The sequence below is a fragment of the Bactrocera oleae genome, chromosome 4 (assembly GCF_042242935.1).
Source record: "Bactrocera oleae isolate idBacOlea1 chromosome 4, idBacOlea1, whole genome shotgun sequence".
In the NCBI taxonomy this organism is placed as follows: Eukaryota; Metazoa; Arthropoda; class Insecta; order Diptera; family Tephritidae; genus Bactrocera; species Bactrocera oleae.
In genome coordinates this window covers 47,082,707-47,101,486 of record NC_091538.1, presented here as the reverse complement: position 1 = coordinate 47,101,486, position 18,780 = coordinate 47,082,707, and the positions used below count along the sequence as shown (strand labels likewise).

General features: G+C 42.4%; 1 protein-coding gene across 12 annotated transcripts in view; it reads left to right on the top strand.

Annotated features, from left to right (window-relative positions):
• Nucleotides 1-18,780, top strand: part of tou (bromodomain adjacent to zinc finger domain 2B toutatis) — a 157,040-nt gene that overhangs the window by 132,131 nt on the left and 6,129 nt on the right. For 7 of the 12 annotated variants that reach the window (XM_036362810.2, XM_070108014.1, XM_070108015.1 and 4 more), the window contains 15 exons: nt 188-820; nt 963-1,199; nt 2,310-2,815; nt 2,904-3,640; nt 3,961-3,978; nt 4,544-6,026; nt 6,087-6,359; nt 6,450-6,806; nt 6,871-6,936; nt 7,107-7,151; nt 8,183-8,224; nt 8,302-8,471; nt 8,615-8,763; nt 8,835-13,471; nt 18,576-18,697. In XM_036362810.2, the coding sequence (XP_036218703.2) occupies nt 652-820; nt 963-1,199; nt 2,310-2,815; nt 2,904-3,640; nt 3,961-3,978; nt 4,544-6,026; nt 6,087-6,359; nt 6,450-6,806; nt 6,871-6,936; nt 7,107-7,151; nt 8,183-8,224; nt 8,302-8,471; nt 8,615-8,763; nt 8,835-13,471; nt 18,576-18,697 (9,011 nt within the window). In that variant the 5' untranslated portion in view covers nt 188-651. Of the gene's footprint in view, nt 1-187; nt 821-962; nt 1,200-2,309; nt 2,816-2,903; nt 3,641-3,960; nt 3,979-4,543; nt 6,027-6,086; nt 6,360-6,449; nt 6,807-6,870; nt 6,937-7,106; nt 7,152-8,182; nt 8,225-8,301; nt 8,472-8,614; nt 8,764-8,834; nt 13,472-17,160; nt 18,698-18,780 lie in introns of those variants that run through there. The other 5 variants (XM_070108020.1, XM_070108023.1, XM_070108024.1 and 2 more) reach the window with 5 other exon arrangements.

The following is an 18,780-nucleotide window of genomic DNA, read 5'->3' as shown; positions in this document are numbered from 1 at the left end:
CGGTATTTTGTGCGCTTCAACAAGTCTGTTGCGAACTTCTCGTCATCAAACATGTATCATCGCGCTTACAACTTGTTTGTTTACCAGCACAACCACAACTTCCAACTCATACTAATTCTCTGATATTTTTTGTAATTTGTTTTTACTGTTTTTATTAACTTGCATTTCCGTATTGCTCTCTTTACAGCTACACCAAAAATGACAGGAAAGCAATGAATATCTGAGACTTCAATTGCAGAATTTGACAAAATATATTAAAACATGTAGCAGTTTTTTGCAAATGCAAATAAATAACAATAAATAAAGTAATAATAAAGCAGAAATAAATGTAGCGAAAACGCACACTAAGCAATCAGAAGAAAAACAACAAAGAAACCAAACATAAATACGCACATTTGGCAATAAGAGGCGTAGAGGACAGTGGAGCAGAGTATAAAATATAAACAAAGCAAAGACACGATAAAGTGAATAAAGTCGCAGCAGCGAATAACATTAAATTTGCTTTTTTTTTTGGAAGAATACTTTCAAAGAAAAAGTGGAGAGCAAGGCGCGTAGGAGAATAATTTATTTTGAACAAGTGAGAAAAGAAAAGCCTTCAAAATTAAACGCAATAATAAGAAGAAACCCCACAGCAATCATCCATCCAGTTTGATGAAAAACATGGACAAAAATGCCGGCGGCGACGGCAGCGATGGCAAATCGGGTGTCGGCGTCGGTCTGGGTGGTGGCGGCAGTGGTAAGGCCGGCTCTAGCGCCAGTGGGGGCGGTGGAGCCGGAGTGCACGATCCCTCCGCATTGTTGGATGCCGCCTCGCTATTCGGTAAGTGTTGGACACAACGTATTACTGATTTCTATTTGCATTGTTTTGATTGCATTGTTTTGATTGCATTTTGTTTAATATTAATAAACATGTATTTTTTTTTATAATAATAATAAACATACATATATCTATTCACTTGCAGCTTATTGGGGCCGTGATCCAACAAGCGCTGCCGCAGCCGCTTCCAATCCGCTATTTAATTCACAATTTAATGCTGCCGCAGCAGCCGGCTTGGGCTTGTTGCAGAATCCGGCTAGTGCAGCAAATGATCGCTATTCGATAGCAGCTGCAGCAGCGGCCGCCGCGTCACATCATCATCAGAACACCATGGCAGTGGCGGCCTCTCAGGCGGCCAGTTTGGCTAGCCTGCATCCTGCAAGTGAGTTAAACTGTACGATCGTTGAAAATGGTGTTGGTTTGCAGAGGAAATTATGTATTTTATGTTGTATTTGGTTGTATACAAAGTGTTGTTATATTTATACACGGAACAGGGTATATTAAGTTTGCACCAGAAACCAGAAAGATACGTCGGAGATCCTATAAAAAATATATATAATATACAAGTGATCAGCTTGACGTCTGACAGTCTGTCTGTATATCTTGTTGTCTGAGGAATCGATCTGACCTTTTGCACACGTAACCACCGATATCGGGCCAGTATAGAATAGAGCTGCAAGACTAACTGATCGTTCTAAATCAAGTTCTTTTATGGAATATTTTGTATTTTTAAAGGGTATTATAGCTTCGGTATTATAGCTATGGAAACGGAGTTAACGTTTGTTCTTGTTTTAAGAACTGTTAAGAATTTGTGGTTAGAATGTTTATTTGTTTATTGTGTCAAAATTGTTTGTTTACTGTGCCAAAATGAATCGTATTTTTTTATTGCAACCTCAAAACTAAAAGAAGAGAAAATTTTTCTATTTTGCATTTTGAATGCATATATGTTAGATGCATATCTACCATAAATGCAATATATTTGATCTTTTATCGTTTACTGTTAACTAGTTGTCTGTTTGTTGCATATTTCGCTACGGTGCTTAATGGCACATTCGTTAGCTCATCGGTTTTATGTTAGAAGTGCCATGAGTTCAAATACCGGTAGAACTTCTTATATGCAATTTATTCGAAATATAATTTTCCGCGGTTAAAAAGTAGGGAGTGAAACAGCAAACGCATTCGCATTACGATTAGATGTCGTTTGAAGAAAACGCTCCTAGAATAAAAATACACTAAGCTTCCCCAACTTATAGAATCATACAACATATTCTGTTGTATGAATCTGATGGAAGTGTGTAAACATTTTTTTTTATACTTTTCTTAATATGTTATATTATTAATTATGTTTTTATAATTGTTATTAATATTTTTGAACCAAATAATTATGTATTTAAATTTTTTTTCTTAAACATTTTATGTAATTTTATTTTATATTCAAGTCTGTCCTGATTTATATTTATAAAAATATTTTTTCACCTATTCCCCTCCGCAGGTTGGTGGTCCATGGCCCAACTGGCAGCTCAAGACTATTTCACCCGCCTGCAAGCTTCCGGCCTCTCGCCGTTCGCACATCCCGATGTGATGGCTGCATTTGGTCCAGCAGCACTGGGTCTGGGTGGAGCGGCCGGTGCCGGTGGTACAGGAGTCAACAGCGCTGGTGGTGGTGTCGGTGCTTTGGGTGCCGGTGCGGGTGGCAGTAACGTGGGCAGTGGCAGCAGTTCATCGTCGAACAGCAAATCAAGTAAATCCCGCAAAGAGAAACGTCAGCAACAGCAGCAGGCACAACAACAGCAACAACAGAATTTAGCTGCAGCTGCAGCGGCGGCAGCAGCAGCGGCTGTAAGTGCTAATCCGGCGGCAGCTTTGGCTAGCATGCATGGCTTGGTGGGCGCGGGTGGTTCGCTTAATCCCTCCTCGATGGGCATGGGCGGTAGTGGCAGTACTGGCAATACCACGGGTGTCGGTGGCAGCAGCGGCGGCAGTAGTTCGTCGTACAAAGTGAGTTCGTGTGTTGATGTGCAGTTGATTTAATGAATGTTGGCTCTTATTTAATATTGAAATTTTTTTCTTATCAAAAACATTTTAGTCGAGTTCAACCAACTATAGTAAACCATCTGTGAGTCCGGTTTTACCACCACCACCCGGTTCGGCGTACGATCCAGTACAGCTACATAAAGAATTATTGGCAATGCAAGTGGCAGCCGCGTCTGGTGGCTCTTCCAGTTCCTCATCGTCGAAGAAATCCTCATCACATCATCATACACAGTCGCACCAGAGCAGCAACAACAACAGCAGTGGTGGTGGTGGCGGTGTAAGTGGTGGTAGCAGTGGCTTAGGTATGTCCAGTGGCGCTTCCTCGTCACTTGGCGGCAGCAGCAGCAACAACTCCAATAAAAACTCACCCATGAGCAGTGTCGGCAATGCGGCCATGCATCACTTGAGCGCTTTGGGTGGCAATGTGGGCGGCAGCAATTCCACAGCGCATCACATAAATGCGTTAATGTCGCCGCATGGTTCATTGGGCGGCAGCAGTGGCATGGGTAGCGTTGGCAGTAATATGGGTGCTAGCAGTAGTGGTGGTAGCAATAGTTCGGCTTCGAGCAGTAAAGCAGAACGTGACAAGAATAACGCTTCGTTAAATGCACTCAGCTCGCTTTCACAGTTCGGCGCACTCGGCATGAGCCCACAGCAAAGCATGCAGGCCGCAATGAATGCGTTTGCCGCATCTAATCCAGCAGCTGCAGCTGCAGCAGCAGCAGCAGCGTCGGCGGCGGTTGGTGGTGGCAAAGGTGGCAAAGATTACATGCCAAGTGGTATACTCAGGTGAGTGTGCGGTGACTATTGTGTAAGATTTCTTTGAATTTCGTGTTATATGTGCTCGGTATGCTGTATGTGGTGGCTCTAAAAGCTCTTATTTAAGTATGGTAAAAGTTCAAAAGAATAACAATTTAGTTTGTGTGGCGTGGCATTTAATGATAGTATGGGCTTATTTTGGAAATTATTTTTGTTTGGTTTCTAACTTTGCCTATAATTTTTTCTGCATTTCTTTTATTCTCGGCATTTGGTACGTTTTCCACCACAAACCAATGAATTTATCACTTATGTACACTCATATAAAACTATGTACTCCTTGGTTTACGTAGTGCTGCACTGGAAGGAAAGTAAGACCCTGATTTTTGTTAATGACTATTTTTGTTATTGTTGTAATCATGCGCATCTTCTCATTAACTGATCAAATTTTACTCAAAATACATTTGCTCTAATATTTCAATTTGCTGAAATTCGTATATTTTTGGACACGAGATATCAAATTTCATATTCACACATACATTTCCATATACTCAGCGATATCGGTTCAGAAGCGTCCTGATCCAATTTAATATTAACAAACCAATTGGCGTAGCATGAAGTAAAAACTTAATATGTATGTTTTTTCCGAAAGTTGTAGAAATTAAATTGCTTGATGGTTAATTGATCGGTGTTACATAGTAACGGTTTTTATTACAAAATTTATTAAGTTTTCCTCAGTCACGTGCTTTCAAAGTCATCCATCCTCTATTAACATATGTATGTATTTCATCAGCTCTTTATTTACCTCATACCATCTCTTGTCTACATATTTTCGGCACTTGGAATGCAACTCTGTGTGTATTTTACGATATAATTCCTTTTTATTTATCGCTACTTTTATTTATTTTACGTTCGTTTCGTGGATTCGACTTGCAGTGATCATCAATCCTTGCTGGGTGTACGATTGCCGCCCGACACGGAGATCATCAAGTATACATCATCGATTGTGGGACCTAAAATACCCGGCACTACTTCACGTGGACGCAAGAAAACGATTTCAGACGAACAACAACAGCAACAACAATTACTCGCACAACAACAGCAACTGCAACAACAGCAATTGCAAAAACAAGAGCTGGACGCCACAAATGCGCTCTCCTCGCTGCTCTCCATACCAGGTCTGAGTCCGGCTAAGCGAGCTCGCCTCGAAATGGAGTATGCAGCAATGGCGGCAGCGGTGAATGTAGCTCAACAGCAACAACACCAGCAGCAGCAGCAACAGCAACAACAGGCCCAACAACAAGCGCAGCAGCAACAACAACAGGCGCAACAACAAGCACAGCAGCAGCAACAACAGGCGCAGCAGCAGCAACAAGCACAACAACAATTGCAACAACAGCACCAGCATGCATTAAATGTGGCCGCAGCAAGCGGTTTTGGTGGCATCGGTGTCGGTGGCACAAATGCCACCACCGCAGCACAAGCAGCAGCAGCGGCGGCGGCTGCGGCAGCTGCGCTTGGACAATTGAGTGGTCCGGCCGCAGCGGCAGCTTTAAGCGCCAGTGGACTTGGTATGGGTGCACCGATGGGCTTGCCCGGACTCGGCGGTTTGGGTGCTTTGAGTGGCGTTGGCGGTTTAGGCAACCCATCCGGACGTTTGGATGCGCACGCACTTGGCGCAACCACGCTAAGTGCCACGCCTAGCAATAGTCGTGACTCATCAACGGACCGTGTCGAAGTGATAAAACTACCGCCAACAATAACCTCGAACGGCGCCTACAATCTATCGAATAAAAACAAAGACTTACTTGATTTGACGGGAGACAATAGTAGCGGTGCTGGTGTAAATCTCAGCATGAAATCATCCACCTCCACCGCTACGACCAATGCCACAACAGCCGCCTCAGCGCTCATCGGTACCGCGGCCAATCCCATAATGATCGAGGACTACGATGCGCCATTGAATTTATCAATGAAACCGGCTGATAAACAGAGTTCCTCCGCCTGCATGTCATCCTCAATGGTGGGCGGCAGTAGCGACTACAGCAGTCCGGTGAATATGGGCGGTACCGTGGCAGTGCCTACGGGCAGCGGTGGTTCGAATAGTTTGCAAAGCTTGACGTCGATAACAGCAGCGCTGGGCGGTGGCAGTAGCACACCGCTGCCAGGTAGTGGCGCCAGCAGCAGTGGTGGCAATGCGGGCAGCAGTGGTTCGGCCGGTTCCAGCAGCGGCGGTGGCGGTAGTGGTGGTGAACGTTCAGGGCAAACGCCTTTTAAGGAGGGGCGGCCACGCAATCTCGGACGCGGCGTGTCGAAGCCGAAGAAAAACACCGTCGCTTCATTGTTGGCACAGTCACGTGCAGTGGGCATAAAACCAATGCTAGCTACACAGCAGTTGCTGCAGCAAGGCGCTGATTTGGTGAGTGTCGCGAGTTAAGCTTACGAAGTATGGAGAAATATTCAATCTTTTTCGTTGCAGGAGAAAATCCGACAGGCGTTAAATGAAGCGAATGCACAACTGGATCTCTCGACCGATTCCGAAAGCGTTGCCGCCGAAAGTGGGCTCTCTGAGTCGGAGAGCGAAGATGCCAACATTCTGAATGTAACCGAACTACGTGTGCCACTCGACTTGGGCTGGAAGCGTGAGACGGTCATACGTGGCCTAACGAAGGCGGGTCAAATACGCGGCGAAGTCGTTTATTATGCGCCCGGTGGTACAGTGCCGCTAAAGAACATTGGTCAAGTGATCTCTGTGAGTTTGTAGACAACTTTTACTACCTCTCTTGTGTGCCACTAGCGCGAGTGCAGCATTTTGAATGTTATTTCAATTTCCTTTTTGCAGCATTTGGAGAAGAATCCATCGAAGCTGACGCGTGACAATTTCAGCTTTTCATCGCGTGCTATAGTCGGTTCATTTCTACAGCCCGCACCACCGCCATACGCCAACGACGGCGAGTACATACGCATGACCGACGAAGATGTCGCTAAGCGTTTGGAGGATTTGAAAATTTTCACGCGCCAAACCTTGAATGTGGAGCAACGCATCGAAATTGCTAAGCAACAGCAGGCCATACGCGATGCGAAGAAACAGCAAAAGGAGGAAATGGCGCGCAACAAGGAAAAAGCACGGCAGGAAAAAAACGAGAAGCTTGAGCAGCAACGTAAAGAAAAGGAGTTAAAAAACCAGCAAATGATTGAGGTGCGTAGGGTTATGCCTTGCTGGAAGGTCTTAATGTTACTTATTAATTTTTTCTTCGTTTTAGGCGCGCAAGAAGCGTCAAGAAGAACTAGAACGCATCAAGCAAGAGGAGCTGCTCAAGAAACAACAGGTATAGTGTGCTTTAAAAGTAACTGTTCGCTACATTATCATTTGCACAATTTTGAATTTTCGTAAAAAATAATTATTAAAACTAAAATTTCACATTTTCGAACTGGCAACTTGCATTGAAATTAAATATTAATTATACATTTTTTTTATTTATTTACTTTTTTCCTTTAGGAAAAAGAAAAGAAACGTCAAGAAGCTATTTTAGCTAAAGAACAGGTATTAGCTGAGTACCTTTTCTCTACGCTTAGTAGTAGTAGTTCTCTATTATTTACATTATTGGCTTCAAAAATTCTGTTTTCGATTTAATTTAATTCTAAGTTTTTTCAAAAATTGTTTTCTTCTAAAATGTTTCAAAATTTTTAGTATATCAATAAATAATTTTTTTTTAAATTTTGTTTGGAAAAATTTTTGGCAACAAGAAATTAAACATCTATATTTAATTTTTTATGCTTATACTCTTGCAACATGTTGCACAGTGCACAAAAATGGAATATAGAAGTAGTCCAGATAGATGACATAGCACCATGTATCAAAATGGTTAGAATGGCGTGAGGAATTGATTTTGTTATGCTTATATGCCTGCACCTCCGTGCGATCGTCCATTTCTTATTTGTCGAGATATCTTCACGAAATTTGGCAGCGTCTATTGTCTAAGATAACGGTACAATCTCCAAAGAAATTGTTCAGATCGGACTTCAATAGAATATAGCTGTCATATAAACTGACCGATCAAATCCAGTCCCCGTGTAAAATTTTTTTTATTCGACGAGATGTTTTCTCGAAATTTGTTATGGATTATTTTTCAAAGTAGAAGTTTAATTTCCGAAGAAATTGTTCAGATCGGACCACTAAAGCATAAAGTTGCCATACAAACTGGTCGATCAAAATCCAGCTCTTGTTTGGAATTTGTTTGTGAAGGGTATTATGGTTTCGGTGCAACAGTAGTTAACGTTTTTCTTGTTTTTAAACAAATTTTTGGCGAAAAAATGAAATATTTTACGTTACTTGAAGTCTTAAACTCTGCAAGAGTATTTAACGTTCGGTCACCACCGAACTAAGCGCTTCCTTGTTAAAAGTGTAAAAAATGTCTAGTTTTGCCTAAATTCAAAGTAAAAATTATTTTCGTTACAAAAATTTAATTTTCCACCATATTAACTTCCGTAGCATTTGTTTATTTAATTGCTTGTTTGAATATATAATTTTTACTCCATAAATACCGTTACTAAAACAAACTCCTTCACCTGCAGGAACTCCAAAAACAAAAGGAAGCATTACTTGCCGCCGAGATGGTGAGTCTAAGATTAAAATAAATATAGTTTAATTCCATAAAATGCTTAACCTCACTTTTCTCCATTTCGAAACGCAGGAACGCGAACGCCGTCGTCAACATATGGCACTTGTGCGCCAGCTGGAGGCGCGCCGCAAGTTTGTCGAGCGTGAGAAGAAGAAGCATCAAATGATTTTAGACCGTCTGATATTGCGTGAGAAGCGTATGGCTATACGAAAGCGTGATTCTGAAATTTTAGCACAAATAAGGTGAGGTGCTGTCAAAGAAATTTTCAAATAATATTGACACGAACAGCAAAACACACAGCAAAGCAAACAGAAGACCACGCAGAATGCAACAAATGCAGTTCAACATTTTACTAACGGTTAATTCTTATACACTTTTTACATAGAAAACCAAACGAGGACTCTGAAGTTGCACATCCACACGAGTTACCCGAGCTGGAACGCATCGGGGGAAATCGTTTACCTGGTCAAGCTATGGCCGATCTACTAATGGTATTCGAATTCTTGCATAACTTTGGTGAAACCTTAGGATTCGGTAAGTGTATGCTACGATTAAAATTATTATAAGTACAGCTTGCTATAATATTCCACACCACTATCTTACAGACATGGAGTCACTGCCTAGCTTGCAAAACCTGCACGACGCACTGATTAGTGACAGCAATCCCGACGCTGAGGAGGAGCTGCTATCTGTTATGACTCATCTGCTGGTGTGCGCCATCGAAGACCCCGGTATACCGAATCCGGGTCGACACACCACACTGCTCGGACAATCGTTGCGTAACGCAGACATTACCAATTCGAATGTTTCGGAGATACTACGCATTTATCTGTATGCCACCGCCACTGGTGAGATACGTCAACTGCACGGCATAACCATGGATCGTGAGCGCGAGCGTCGCATACCCGATCATCATCAGGTGGACGCCGAAACCGCTTCGCATTCAGGCAAAAATGCCGAATACTACAAATTATTACATGAAAATGAAACTTGGAAATTATCACATTCGCTCAAGAATCGTCCGTTTGTCGCATTAAATCCCACACGCAAAGCACAAATACTCGCCCATCTCTGCAATGACCTGCTAATGAACAAGGCGGTGCTGAAGCAGATCGATGGCAGCCTAGAGACATGCGCACAAATGCGCAAAGAGAAGTACATGACCGACATGAAGGTGCGCAAATATAAGGCGCTGCATCAACGCAAGGCACGCATTGAGGCGTACGAGAAGGCGCAGGCCGAACGCGAGGCGGCAATGCAAGCAGCCATTGCCGCGCAGCAGAAAGCCGATGCCGAGCGTATGCAGAAGGAGGCGGAGGCCGCAGCGGCGGCCGCTGAAGCTGCAGCGAATGCCGCCGCGGCAGCGACTACTAATGCTACGACAGAGAAGCTGAGTGAAGAGAAGGATGACGACAGTGGCAGCGGCGCAGCAGTTGATGGCGCTAACGGCGGCGAAACGCTTGTCAGCAGTAACACGAATAATGTCTCACCCGCTGGCGCGGAACATAATAATAACAACAGCAGCGGCATCACCAATAATGGTGAGCATCACAACAAGGATGATATTGATATAGCAACGGCACATGTCGAGAAAATGGACGTTGACGGCGATGTGTCCATCATTAATAATTGCGATGAATCAAACACCATGAAAGCCGAAAAAGAGAATCAGTCACTACCTTTGTGCGCAGACGCAAGCGCTGCAACAATTGTTGGCGTGAACAATCTGGCAGATCCAACACTGCCACATGCGTTGCCGACGCCAACGTTACCCAACGTCTTCGACGGTCTAAAGTACGATGTGAGCCCCACAAAAGGCTACAACAGCGATAACGCGGTGACGCCCAGCAAGCAACCCAAGTTAGATGAGTCCATCGTTGGTGTGCCAGCCTATCAGAATGGCATCGCCAACATGCCAACCGGTTTGTCCGGCGTTTGCCCTACAACAGCAATGGCACACGCAGCAACGCCGTCCGATTTGACTAATCTGTTGCCGAAAAAGACGGGCAACGATGAGCAGACAATGTCGACCGATGTGGGCTTGGACGATGATCTCAGCGACTTGGAATCGGAGATTACAAATGTAGAAGAAGACGAGGACAATCGTTTGAGCGCGGATGAGCTACAGAAAAAGCTCGATAAGATATTACGCGCGTCCATGAATTGCAAAGAGTTGCTGGAGAAGAGCACGAATCAGCTGCGCGCCACATGTTTTGGACAAGATCGTTTCTGGCGACGCTATTGGAAGTTGCCGAAAGCAGGCGGTATCTTCATCGAAGCATTGGAATCTGCACAGAATGATATATTCCACTATCAGGAAATTTTGGAGTTGGAAGCGGAAGAGGCGCGTGCCACTAAACTGTTGAATGGCGAAAGTGAGGCTAAACAGGAATGCAAAGAGGAGGACGGCGAAGAGGCTGATGAGGAGGGTGCAGATACAGAGAATGCTGACGAAGGCGCTGAGGTCGATTGCAACAAGGAGAGTGGGAACATATGTAAAACTGATGACGATGCAGGCAAATGTGTGGAGAGCACAGCTACAACTTTACCTGTGAAGGAGACAGATGAAAAAATGCAAATCGATGACATAGCCGAAGTGACCACAACTGTGACCAATCCAACTGTCATAAACACCAGCAACAACACCAATGGCGATGTCTGCAACATGACGCCAGCTGCAGTGATAGACGATGACGACGACGACGTCGTGCTAACTAGCAAAGACGAACCCGAGATTGTAGATTTGCGCGATGACGATGACGACGATGATGACGTCGTGCATACCGCCACAATACCGGCGCCGAAGCGCATGGACATCGATGTGGACAACTACGGCTTGAGTAAAAAGCCACATGTCGACGCAGCCACCATCTCCACCAAGACCGACTTCGAGGCCGAGATCAAAATACCAGCCATACCAGCGCAATTCAATGCAGCAATTGCCGCCGCTGCTGCTGCTGCCGCAGCCGCTGCAGCTGCAGCCAATGCCAACGCCACGGCGGCAAATGTTATCGGCGAAAAAAACTGTGATAAAAATGAGTTTGCAATGTTGTCGCCGTCAGCGTCTGGCTCAGCGTCGCCGATGACGATGCCAACACCGACATCAACACCTATGCCGATGCCAATGCCATTACCGATGTCGCTGCCAGTAGTAACGGGATTACCAGGCAACGCCAACAACACAATCGTCAGCTGCAGCAACAGCAACATTATCAACTCTATGATGACCAGCGTTCCAGGCAATGCTGCTGGTAGCATTGGCGTCACGGATGTGAGCAGCACAACAGCAGCCATTATCGATAGCGTTGTGAAGGCCGAGGACTTAAAGAAGGAGGATGACTGCATTATCGTGTCGGCCACGAGCGCCGATGACGCCCTCTTCAAACAGCCGGTAAATGTCTCAGATAAGTGGTTTTCGATACTCGATCGCGAATTGCCATTGATGTCGACCGAGCCGATGGATGAAGCCAGCCTCAAAGAGTACAAGATGTCTATCGCAAATATCTCATGCGACTCTCTCTTCCAGACACAGGGCCATCCGTGGGAGGTGCAGAATGTCGTGCCGTTCTTCAACGTAACACTGGACGAATGCAAAGTGGATCCAACAAAATTCGTGCAGGAATGCATACTATCGCTTTCCGGTATAGACGAGAAACAAATGGAGACGAAGTTACGTGAATATGAGCAGAAAATGCTTATGGCAGCAAACGCGGCCGCCGAAGGCACCGATGCAGATACAGTGTTGGCATCACCGGCGGACTCAAAAAACTGCCTAGAGTCTCCTCGTCAGCGATTGAAGAGTGAGGATGCCGCGGAGAGCGGTGATGAGGAGGAAGAGGATGAGCAAAAGTACGAAAGCGACTGCAAACCATCCACATCAGCGGCAGCTGCTGCGAAATCAACAACAACGCCAGCCATCAAAACAGACGCCGTGAAAAGTGAGGAGCATGAAGAGGAACGCGCGGAAGAGAAGAAGTTTCTTCCATATTTGAATGATACAAAAGCCGAGAGCGGTGTTGAGTGTAAGCCGAACAAAGAAGCCAACGATGCTGCCAACGGTGAAGCCAAAGAGCACGACTTCAACACGGTCAGACTGGAAATACGCATGGACGACATCGCCGGCATGTCTATACAGAATTTAGCCAATATGTCACTGCAAAATCTCACCACATTCCTGCAATACGACGTGCAAACGCCGCTCTCAATGACACCGGAAGAGCAAAAGCTATTAGAGGAAGTAAAAAAAGAAGGTTTTCCCAAAAAATTGGTCGGTGCATATGTACCACGTGATCTACGCTACGGCTGGTGGAAGATCGACACTTTCGAAATGTTGCAACGCGTCATCGATTCGCTCGATCCGAGCGGTTTACGCGAACGCGACCTACAAGAGAATCTCTTGCGTTTCATGCAACAAGAAGATCCGCCCACCATCGGTATCAAATATCCACTTGCAAGCAAACCTGGCGAAGATGTGCCATACATGCAACCGGACAAACGACACGATTGGAACCCAAAGATAGCTAAGCGCACCGAACTCGCGCTGCTCGATCAACTGGAAGCTTTGGAGGACAAAATCGCCAGCGCCTCTATGCAACTGAAGAATTGGCAGCTACCGCCGCGCATTGAAAACGAAATCAATCTAGAACTGGAAGATATCACCGAAGAAGATTTCATCAGCATCATACCAATGATACGTGAACGCATCATCGATCTGGAGGCGAACATTGAGCGTCGCTACTTGAAACCGCCGCTCGGCTCGCAAACAGGTGACGCGCATTTGGCGGTCATCGCACAAAATCAGCACACCACCACACAGACACAGAACTCTGCTGCTGCTGCGGCGTTTCTCCTGCAAATGCAACAACAACAAGCTGCTGCTGCCCAACAACAACTGATCAATATGCAAACGCAACAAACACAGAATGTCATCAACGCTTCGGCCTTCAATGAGCGCGCCATGGCCATAGCGGCTGCAAATGCTGCCGCAGCCGCTGCTGCCGCTGGCAATGCGAGCGGCGATGCTGCGGGCGGTCACACAGCCAATACGAGCGGCAACAATTCGGGCGGCGACTCGCCGGCGAGCAATTGTGATAGTGAGAAGGACGAGAAGGTGGAGAATATACCCAAAGGCTTGGCTTCGTGGCGCGATGCGGTCGCGCGTTCGCACACCACAGCGCAGCTGGCGATGGCGCTCTACGTGCTGGAGTCGTGTGTCGCCTGGGACAAGAGCATAATGAAAGCGGTAAGTGCGCAGTATGCAAAAGCAAACATTTTATTAACAGAAGAGTGGCGAAAATTTGTTTCTATTCCTTTTGTTTTATTTAATTTAATTTAATTTTATTTTTTACTTTACTTTTTTGTTATGATTTATTAATTTGCGGTATTTAACGCATTTATAAAACACACACACACATACACATGCAAACAAACGCGTGTACGACACGAACAACACTTGTGCTCGCTATCATCGTTTGTTGTAGGTATATATAATTGTAATGAGTTGTTGTTGTTGCTGCATTGTTTATTTTCATTCTTTTTTTTTTTAATAAGCGTAATATATAGTAGGTCTCAAATCTTTGTTTTTGAGCGACTTTAATTCTTTGTTATTTCTGATAAGAAGAAGAAGAGAAAAAAAGCTGCCACATACTGAAAATGTTTCTTCTTTTCGACGCATTTTTCTAGCTCACATAGCTTTAGTTATCAAAGAACGTTATAGTAAATTCGTCTATATATATTTTTATACCCTGAACAGGTTATATTAGGTTTGCCCCGATGTTTGTAACACTTAAAAGGAAATGTCGCAGACTATAAAATATATATATAAATGATCAGCGTGACGAACTGAGTCTATTTAGCCATATCCGTATGTCTGTCCGCCTGTTTGTCTGTAGTTTAGTTCCTCAGCTCAGAAGCTGCTTATTTGTCGGAATCGCCAATATCGGAGAACTAAAACATATAGCTGCCGTACAAATTGACCGCTTAAAATCAAGTCATTCTATGGAAAACTCTTTTATTTGTCAAGGTATCACGAAATTTGGCATGGATTATTCTCTAAAGCATCGCTATAATCTCCGAAGAAATTGTTCAGATCGGACAAATATAGCATATAGTATTGTCATACAAAGTGATCGAGCTACTCAAGTCCCTGTATGGAATTTTTTTTTTTTTTGGAAAAAGATCTTCAGGCAATTTGGCAAAAATTATTATCCCAGGCATCACTACAATCTCCGAAGAAATTGTTAAGATCGGACCACTATAGCTTTTATGCTATAAAAAATGCACATGTGAAGGGTATTATAGCTTCGGTGCAGCCGAAGTTTCCGTTTGTTTTTTTAACTTTTGATTCAAGTATTTTTTATGTATTTAAGTATGTTTCTAGAATGAATTTTTTTTATCTTTCCGATCATTTAATGGTTATAATGCTATTCGGGGCGCAGATTTGTAGAATTCTTATGCAAATCAAGGACCTTCAAAATTGTTACAGCCGTTCTTGAGTTATAAATGGTGTAACTAACAGGACTTTTCTTATTTATATAGATTCTTATGTAAAGTTTTACTATTAATTTGGGGTTAAGTGGTTTTTGAAAGAATTAATGTCAAATGTAAACTTTTTTGATAATGCCTCTTTGATGTTGGTACTAGATTCTCCTTTATTTCTCTAAGAACAAAACAATTATGATGAAGAAAGGAATGAAAATGAGTGAAATTACTGAGAAACTTTTTATCATACCAGAATGAATTATGAGTTAATCTGAAATATCTATCTCATATGGTAAAATAAAATGTCGATTATAATCAATTGAAACGTTGTGTAATTGTGCCTTATCTCTCTGACCTCTAAATTTCCTTGAAAAGCTCTTGGAGTATCATTTGCAAATTCATTTCGTTGCCCGTGAAATGTAATTTGAGATCAAGGCTCCTAAATAAACAATGACTCATTGAAAAGTGTTGCGTGAAGTACATTTTTCCGGAATACAGACAAAATGAGTGTACATTACCATAAACAATATTTTTTTTTTTGAAGTTTTCGAAGTTTCATAGTATTTTCATTCGATTAATTCACAGAAAAATTGGTTAGACTAGTCTTCAGAAAAGACCTAACTTTAACAATATTTTCCATGAGTAATAAAAATAAATCGAATTTCTTTCTTTTAAGTTTTTTTTTTACATTTATTTGTGGATATAAAAAATGTGTATGTTGACAATTTGCTACAAAATGACGGCCACAGCGCCGAAAATCGGTATAATGATTTTAGAGAGCTGCGGTTTTTTCATTTTTATACCCTGTAAAGAATATATTAAGTTAACCCCGATATTTGTAACACTCAAAAGTAAATGCGGAGACCTTATAAAATATGGTATATACATATATATAAATGATCAGCGGGACCAGCTGAGTCGATTTAGCTATGTCTGCCTGTATGTATATATGCGAACTAGTCCCTCAGTTTGAGATATCGTCCTGAAATTTTGCACACGTCCTTTTCTTATCAAGAAATTGCTTATTTGTCAGAACCGCCGATATCGGACAACTATAGCATATAGCTGCCATACAAACTGACCGATCAAGGAAGATCGCAATAATATGACAATTTGGTCATATGTAACACCTTTTTGATGTCAATTTTAAACTTTCCATGATTCTTTTACAACCTTCTGAGTCATTTCATTTGCTTTCACAAGGATTAGAAAAAAACTGTATGCTTTTCTTCAAGTCAACCAAAGTTTTAAGCGGAAATAAGGGAAGGGGAAAGAACAGTAAACCGGAAATATCATTATGAATGACATAAGATATTCTTGCAATACTACAAGTATAAATGTTTTAGGACCACACTAACGTAATTTTTTAAACTTGGTTTTGGCTCCGGCCAAATCTTCAATGAATTCATCGCTGCAAAAAAGTCATCAACTCATTAAAAACTCATAAAAAAATATCGCATGAAACTTTTGAAGAGACATTTCCTTTTGTTTGTTACGAAATTGACTGGCTTGAGGTATTCTTAATTGTTAAGTTAAACTCTCCTCATTACATTTCATTTTCACCTCATCACATTAAAACATTGAAAAAAAAAATTTGATCTTAAAAATATTTAATATTTTTTTCGAAACTTTGATGATCACCCTCATAAAATTATAAAATCATTTAAATTCAAGTTTTTTGTAACTTTGCTTGCATGAAATGAAATATATATATAAAATGCGACTAGCTGGACATAAGCTTCGGAATTTTTTTCGGTTATTAAAAATTATCAAAAAAAGTTTTTAGTTTTTTTAATTTTTTTCATCACTTTAATTTTTTATTTATTTCAAGTAGTTGCTCATTTATTCAATTAGCAAAATTTAGTTTGAGTTCCACATAAAAAATGCTACCGTTTGCCTTAAAAAGTACATAGTAATAGTTGCTTGTTGTTGTTATTAGAAAGAAAGCAAAAAACTGCCTGCTCTATCTCGATTGTTTATCAAAATTCGTTAAAACTAATTGCATAATTTTTTTCTTTCTTTTTCCTTTCATTTCTTTTTACAAACTTTGATAACGCGATTAATTGTTGTTGTTTTTGAATAAAAAAAAAAATTAAATAAAAAAATAAAATAAAATAATTTCAATTATAATTCACTTAATTTGTATGTGAATGCCTATACAAATATAAACACACACATACATATATGCGCGTGTGTGTGTGCGCGCCGAAAACGCATTTAAAAACACGCTTTTTATGTTCTATGCTTCTGCTCGTGTCTTTTGTTGCACGTTGCTGTTGAACGGTTTTGACTTAAACAACTACAAAAAACAAACAAACACAAAAATAATATTTGGTGAATATGTTGCTTGTCATGTTTGCATATGTTCATATATATTTCTGTAACTCACACCTTCATTAACTCACACACATACACACATTCCAAAACACTCACAAAATCAAAAACCGTTAGACCAAAGCTAAAGCGAACAAGTCGACAAAAGATAAAAAATCCAAAAGTAGCAAAAATGAACCGCCTCCAAAAGCCAAATCCACAAAAAAGAAGCAAGACAAAGCGCCTGCGCAGCCCACACCGCGTTCCACACCAACCAGCGTACTAACCAAAGCGGCAAAGAAAGGCGCTAACCAAGAAGACAAGACGCCAGCAAGCGCAAAACGCGCCGAAACGTACAGCAAGCGAAAGCGTGAAAGTCCCGCGCCACAAGTGATGGACTCCAACGCGTCAAAAGCAAGCAAAAAAGCAAAGACGCAAACCACAACAGCAGCGGCAGCGCAATCACCAAAGACGCAAACTACACCGTCCTCACGTTTCAGGTATCAACGCAAAGCCAAGACACCCACCACTGGCTATGTGATCAGCTACGTCGAGCCACCAAGTCCGTTCAGCGAGGACACACCGGTGGAGGAGGAGTCTAGCAACAGCAGCGCAAGTGTGCATGAGGCGCCAGCAAACGTGACAAGTGAGGAGCCGGAGCGCACCAAAACAAAAGTTAACGACGACGCGCGGCAGCCGAGCACGCCGAAGTCACATAAGCGCGCCAAATCGCACAAGCATAAGAAGCGCAAGAAGAAGAAGCATGAACTGGGCTCACAAAGTGAAGAGGAAGCCGACGTGACGTTGAGTGGTTCACCGGCGAAGGCATCGCGTATGAACGGCGTAGTGATCGCTACGAGTTGCGTCGAGAACGGCGGCGGCAGTTTGAATGGCGCCGAGTCCACCGGTGGCGCTAATCAGCATGGCAATGTCAATGGCGCTAAGCCGCCGCTAACCACGACAATCAAGTTCAATGTGAAAGCGCAAAATGAGAATAATGCGAAGAAGACGAGAAGCTCTAGCAACAAAAAGCACAAGCGGCGCAGATAAGACTGAGCTCAAGGCGCAAAGGGCGCGAAAGGCGGCGCAATCAAATTTCTAAATTGCAAATAAAAGCACAAATAAAAAAAGTACAAAAACAACTAAAAAACAAACAAAGGAATTGAACCAAAAAATTACTCGGGGCTTTTAGCTATACACTTTCGAAAATACTCGGTTTATTTTAAAGTAAAACACTTTCATTATGAAATCTAACAGTAACAACAACAGCAACAACTGTAGTAAAGAATAGCGTTAAGGCAAATGGTATTCACAATAATATAAAACAACAAATATAGCGTTTAAAAGCAAAGCAAAACAAAACAAACAAAAACAACAATTTAGGTAACTGCCACTTGCTCAAGTGTGTCTGTCTGTATGTATGTATGTGTGTGTACACTTGCAACTGTGCAACTACAACAACATAACAAACAGCATATAACAACAATTTGATCTTCTTCTTCTTCCACCACGCATCTTCCATCTTCTACGCACGCTCTTCCATATTATTACAGTATTGCCAGTTTTGCACATCTGGCGAGAACGAGGATAAATTACTGTTATGCGACGGTTGCGACAAAGGCTATCACACCTACTGCTTCAAACCGAAAATGGACAATATACCCGACGGTGATTGGTGAGTATTACACACTTATTTTCATATTCATATACATACAAGAGCACATATGTATCGTAACTAGTTCATCAGGAGAATGGTGA